The sequence below is a fragment of the Nicotiana tabacum genome, chromosome 23 (genome assembly GCF_000715075.1).
Source record: "Nicotiana tabacum cultivar K326 chromosome 23, ASM71507v2, whole genome shotgun sequence".
NCBI classification, from domain to species: Eukaryota; Viridiplantae; Streptophyta; class Magnoliopsida; order Solanales; family Solanaceae; genus Nicotiana; species Nicotiana tabacum.
Window position 1 is genome coordinate 60666619 of NC_134102.1, and position 6661 is coordinate 60673279.

At 35.8% G+C, this 6661-nt stretch overlaps 1 protein-coding gene across 1 annotated transcript in view; it reads left to right on the forward strand.

Moving 5' to 3' along the window:
* The window catches only part of LOC107828601 (uncharacterized protein At4g17910), a 41181-nt gene extending 39062 nt beyond the window's left edge, over positions 1-2119 (forward strand). Inside the window, exons 15-16 of the mRNA XM_075246890.1 lie at positions 1394-1492; positions 1593-2119. Of these exons, the coding sequence (XP_075102991.1) occupies positions 1394-1492; positions 1593-1745 (252 nt within the window). The 3' untranslated portion in view covers positions 1746-2119. The remainder of the gene's footprint in view (positions 1-1393; positions 1493-1592) is intronic.
* The last annotated feature ends 4542 nt before the right edge of the window (positions 2120-6661 follow it).

Below are 6661 nucleotides of genomic sequence, written 5' to 3' on the forward strand. Positions count from 1 at the left end.
TAATATGGATACGTCGTTGAATTCAAAACGATTATATCCGATAGAGGGTGCAAGTAGCACATAAAGGAAAATTGAAAGAATGTCGTTTATAGATGGTTTGATCATGTTCTATGTACCTCAAATAAGTTGGTTTGTAGGTGTGGACTGATTGAAGGTGCTAAAAGAGTATAACCTAGACATAGAATCACATGAAAGGAAGTTGTCCTAAAAAAACACAGGATGTGTCGAAATCAGTGCATATTTAGGTAAAGACAGAAGATAATGGAAGTAAAGGATCCATATAGACTGTACCACCTGATTGGAATTTGGTCTAATTGTTGTTTTTACAATTACATTACATCTGTTGCTTGTCAGGAATATTTATATTTTGGTTAGAAACTTGTATGTCAGTGTCGAAATAAGTGTAGGATTTAGAGAGCCTCTTGTTTTAGAGAATTCTTAATTGCTTTAAAGACAACTATGTACCAGTAGAGCCGGGGGTCTTTCGGAAATAACCTCTCTACCGTCATAAGGTAGGGGTAAGGTCTGCGTACACTTTACCCTGCGGGATTCACTGGGTTTGTTGTTGTTGTATGTACCAGTATCGGAATGAAATGGATACAAATAGAGGAGTGGATTTAAAGGATTCATTTAGCTGATCAAAATGGATATAGATCATATGTTTGACCCCCAAAGAGTATGGAATTGAAGGATTATTGATTAATTGATCACTCATCACTTATTTCAGAACTTGATAAGTTAATTGAAAGTGGAAATCCAAGAGATAATAAGAGATAGAGAAACAAAAGTAGCTTTGAGCTCTGTAAAAATAATAACTATGAAGCACAAAGAGTTTCATGGACCAAATGTGACTTGTAAGGAAGACTAAACTCTAAATTTCTCCAACAAGTTAATTAGTTTGGGGTCATTTGTGCAGTTTAGTGAAAGGACATCTTTTGAGTAATACGACAAAATGGACGTCTGAGCTCAGGACCGGAGGATAGATGGTTACGTCTTGTCTGTTCGGAAATGCTAATTCTATTTCACTTTTTGTAGATTGATTGGCCACATTCTTGAGTGAAGTAGGACTTATCATTTTTCTTCTAAGATTGAACTTAATATACACTTATACAAACTAAGTGTTGCTTAATTTTTCGAAATGTTGCGAATGCATTTCCAAAAAGTTTGGTCAAAAGTAGATCACTTCACTTTCGGTAAGGGAACAGCATCGGACTTCTGGATAGGGGGAAGACTTTAATTAATTTTCATGCTTTCTTGGGAAGAACTTCTGGATTACTTGAGCAAATTTCTCTGCAATGATGCATAATTTCATAACGCCATCTGCTGGCATGATTCCGGATAATGTTTCATTTCTTTTTTGATTTAGGCATGGCTCATCGTTTCTCCTTTTCAGGTTTTTGCAGTTTTAACTCTAGCTGATTATGTACCTGGATATAAAGTTTCTGCGTTGATAGAAGTTTTTGACCGAAACTTACTGGGCTCTTTTCTTCTGGTGAGAAAAATTTATTGCTGACATCATCGTTCTATAATGCTTTCTGTCCATCCTTTGATCTCTGGATGATCAGTCACAAAATCATCATTCGATCATGCAGGCTAACGTGCTAACTGGATTGGTTAACCTGTCCATTGATACCCTCTTTGTCTCACCATTCACTGCACTTGCTATCTTGGTTGGATATGCATACATTTTATCTATTGCTGCAGCAGTTGCACATGTTTGTGGTATTCGATTGAAGTTTTGGTAGGGGAGCTTAGTCTAGTGTACTCTAATTTCATTCATTCTTTAACCCATCCTCCATTACACGACTGTTCTTAATTGTTATTCTTGTAATAGATCATGTGTGTCTACATTAGATTCTGAAATCGAGGCATTGGATTCACTTCTATTCGCTGTGGCTGAACAATCTTATATTTTTCCCTCACTCCCTCTCTCATTCCCTCCGTAGGAGGAAAAAAAAAAGTACCTGTTGATTTAACTGCGATACAGAACACTATTTCTGCTCATTAGAAAATGCTCATTGAGAAGGGTATGAGAGAAATGGGCGAAACATACTCACATGAGCATGTTATCGCGGCCTAAATCATATGCTCTTGCTGTGCTGCAACAGCCAAAAGGGGCATGTGTGACAGGAAGCAGCAGAGAGAGAGAGGCCTAAATCCCTTTTTTGCATTCTTTGTGCATGCATGGGATGGATTGTCCATGGCCGTACATAAATATCAAATTCTTGGGCAAGAAAAGGAAGCCAAGCTCAAGCCCCATTTGAGAAATGGTATTAACGGGTCCCCATACGGGTCCCAGAAAAAAGGAAGGGGGAATACTAGTGTTAATAATACTCCTTCCGTCCCAGTTTATGATACTTTTTGCTGCTCGAGATTCAGGCTATGTGAACTTTGAACAACATTTTAAATTGTAAATTTTCATCATATTGACATGAAAAGTATTGCAACTTATAGTATTTTTTATATAATTTTTGAATATTTAAATTTAAATTTTAAATTTAATTTAGCTTCGAAAATTAGTCAAATTGACTTTCGAAAAGCACAAAGTGTCACATAAATTGGAACGGAGAGAGCGATATACAGAGTTTTAGTGGGCGTTTGGACATAAGAATTATAAAATTCCGGAAAAAAGTGAAAAAAATTTCAAGTGAAAATGGTATTTGAAAACTAGAGTTGTGTTTGGACATGAATATAATTTTGGGTTGTTTTTGAAATTTTGTGAGTGATCTGAGTGAATTTTGAAAAACAGTTTTTTAGAGTTTTTCAAATTTTTGAAAAATCCCAAAATTCATCTTCTAAGTGAAAATTTAAAAATTTATGGCCAACACTGATTTCGGAAAAAAATGAAAAATTTTAGAAAAAAATGAAAATTTTCTTATGTCCAAACGGGTTATTGGATTTGAATGCAGATGATTGCTGAAATGTACTTTAGAAGAGCAAGCTTTGGTTGGTCACATGGATTTTGGATACCCTATACAGAGGGCCTGACAGGTTGGACCATGGTCCAAGGTCCACTCACCCGTCCTCTTCTCCAGATAAGGTGACATTTCCTGTGTTTCTACTTTCTTTGTCTTTCACATGGTCCTTATCTGCAGTTTACCTTCCTATTCTTCTTCATCTCTCGCTCTTTCTATCTTTTTCTTCTTCTTTTCTTTCAGAGTTATTATTTTGCCCTTGCCTTTTATTGCTTTGGGCCTTTGGTGAACTCTGTATTTATTATATAAGGTTTTTATCTGGGATCGTCAAGAACAAGGTACACCAACGTTGATGGATGACATGCTTTTACGTTATAAAACATCTTTCTATTCTTTTAATAATGATGGTGTTCGGATCAACTTGTGTTTTAATATACTAAGTAGTCTGCTATAGTCCACAAGCGCGGCAGGTGTAGGTAAATCTAATAGACTCATACTGAATGTTATAGCTGGGATTAACTCAAGGTGCTTGATAAAGAAGTGGAGCTATTTCCTGTTTTGGGTTGAAGACTATTTATCTTTTCACATAGGAGTACATTAAAACAAGATTTCAGTTGAATTAATTAGTTATTTTCTATCTCGCACAACTCCTAGTTCCTTAGGTTATCAAACATTTGCTAGAGGTAGTTCACAGTAACTTTCTTTCATCAGACTTGTCAATCCAGTGCTAAATTTCTTGTTTGATAATGTGGGTGGAGTGACTCTGTAGGCTCTCTAATAAAAAGTGCTTACTTTTAGGAGGGAGAGAGGGAGGGGCCCGGGGGTGGGGGGGGGGGGGTGAGGGAGGTAAAAGGAGGTTGAAAGTTGTGAGGAAGCCGCTAATAGGTAGCATTTCTCAAAGGGATAGTTTAGCAGCTAAAATGTCACACCTTAATATTATTAGAAGTTAGAATATTTTGCAACACAAAAGAAGTGGAAACACGTTGATATCCAACGGGCAGTGAGAAGTAGAGTAGGACAAGGGGAAATGACAACGTTTATGTCAAAGTATGATTCAACTATCATGGAGGACCCAAGTGAGCATTTACCTTTTACGCAAAGTTCCAAATATTTTGATGATATCATTTCAAAATCTATTGTCCGAAAATGAGCTCCTAATTAATGAGTTGATTAACTAACAGTGTGGTAGATAGAATTGAGTCAATGATAGAAGCATTGAACAACAAATATGCATGCATCATGCATTCTATTTACGTAAGTTAGGCTTTTCGTATGGCAGCTTTTCCTCTCCATTGTACCTAAATTGGCAAAATTTCATCTTTTTCCCTGTATATCTACATACTATCAGATACACGCTCATAAAAACTATTGTAAAATGGCATGACACATTTGAATAGTAATGGAACAAGAGCGTGTATTAAACTTATACGCATCGTTGTGCTCACACATAATGTGGTACAATGCTGGAGGTTGCATGTTAGCATTCTTAATTAGTTTTGGCGTTAGAATTGCAGTCAAATTACGTAACTCCGTTCTACATTTATTGGGTGTTGGACCTTAATTCTTATCAAAGACGAATAATCGTTCGTTTTTCCCAGTGGTGTTCATGGGTTCTCCTCCATCCATAGGGAAAATATGCTCAATTAGTTGTACAAGAAGACTTGTTAGTGTATTTGGTCTACAAGAAAATAGAGATGCAAAGGTGAAAGATAAGTCAAAAAAATGAATCAGGAATAAAAAATTTCCATTCCAAAGGAGGTATTGAGGAACGGAAAGGAAAAAGGGGTGGTGCCAATCGAATCTGCATCTGTGGGGAGACGCCAAGCTTCTAAAATCTGTATATTTTGAAAATTATTTTTTTAAAAAAATACTTTTCATGATAAACAGTTTGTATTTGTCTAATTTATTTAAAAATCACTTTTGAACGGCAATTTGTATTTTGTCAAACTTTTAAATAGTGTTTCTAAGTGTATTTTTCTCAAAAAGTACTAAAAAATGCTTTTGGAGAGAAGTTATTTTTTTTTGGTTCTCAAAAAATGCTTCTGCTTCTACTCACAAATACTTTTTTTTCCTTCTAAAAGTTTGACCAAATACCTTAACTTTAGATAAAAAGCACTTTTGACCGAGAAAAAAACTCTTTTGTCCAAAAAGAAGCTTAGCCACACAGCCTATTATTCTGATACCACCAAACTATAGGCCTTGGTACAAAAAGCCGTGCTTATTGCACCTCTTGTCATTCAATTATCAATCCAAGAGTTGTGTCATAAATTTTTAATTTCATATTGATCTTTCAATGTCATTAAAAAGTTGATAATAATTATTTCTTTCGTTTCAATTTAAATGATCTAGTTTGATTTGACAAAAAGTTTAAAAAAAAAAAATTTTGAAATATATGGTTCTAAAAGCTTAAGGGCAAAAGCTTTATGAGGTCATGCCATTTGTGTGGCTATAAAAGTTTTTTATTAAAGATAAAGTGGGTAAAATAAAAAGTTTAAAGTTATATTGTTTTCAAATATAGAAATGTGTCATTTTTTTTTAAACAGACTAATAAGAAAAATTGTCATCCAAATTGAAACGGAGGGAGTACATAATAGATGATTTTTGCCTTTTTGTGGAGATTAGGGCGATTGTTTCTCACCAGAAAAAATTAAGGGGATTTTCAATTATTTAAATCGAGAGATACTATTTAAAAGAGATTCATCTCTGTGCCTGAGACAGAAACTCTTGTTATCTTCTTCAGATAATATCGGCCGTTATATTTAAAAAATATACTGCTATATATTATGGTTCCCGGAGAGCTGATTCATGCAATCTCTATCCTGTTGACTATTTCCTATCAATCAGAAATTCATGGGTTAATCTGGGACATGCAATATTATATTGTTTCGTAGTTTGCTGGAATTCATGCTACTCCCTTATAGTTTATGAAAATGAATTATACATCCTAATTTAGTAAAATCATTCCGCACACCTAAATTTCTAGTTGCTGAATATATATTTGGTCTCTTTTGCAGAGATCATTTGAAAATGTCATTATCAAAGAAAATACACTTATGCATGTATGTTGTTACGCGGCGCCTTCCTGAAGTTCCTTGGATGAGCGACGTAAGGCTAAGCAATCAATGTCAGTACGGTTGCTGTCCGCCAACTGAGGTCCCCTCCGTATGCTAGACTAGATTGTCAGTGCCGTACGGAAAAATCAATGTCATGAGCAATTGAGAGAGAGTAGAAAAGAGAATTGAGAATGAAAGAAAGCTTGATTGCATTGAATGAAAGCTATTACAGAAAAATAACACGGTGTCGGGGGGGAGAGACACCAGTACAGAGAATTGTTTGCTTGCTAGAAAGTTTGATTGCTTGGTCCCCCTTAATAATGCTTAAAAAAAAATAAACCAAAGTTACATGACTTGACTTAAATAAGTTGTAGAAGCACACTAAAAGAAAATGCAGTAAAACTATTTTATATTTACAATGAAAAGGACTTAGTCTTCTACAAAATAGAAACAAGTCCGTTGGCAGCAACTTTGTCTTTAGCATCAGGGTCGGCGCACGCGGTATTGTCTACGCGTGCGGCGCTGTTGGTATCTGCCTGTGGCTGGGCACTGGTGATGGTTATCGGTGGGGCGACAACGGCATATGAGCGCTTGTCCGACTGAGTGCATCAGCAACATGATTAGTCTTCCCATTTCAGTACTCCAGGTTGAAGTGAAATTCCGCTAGGAGTTCCTGCCACCTAGCCTGTCGAC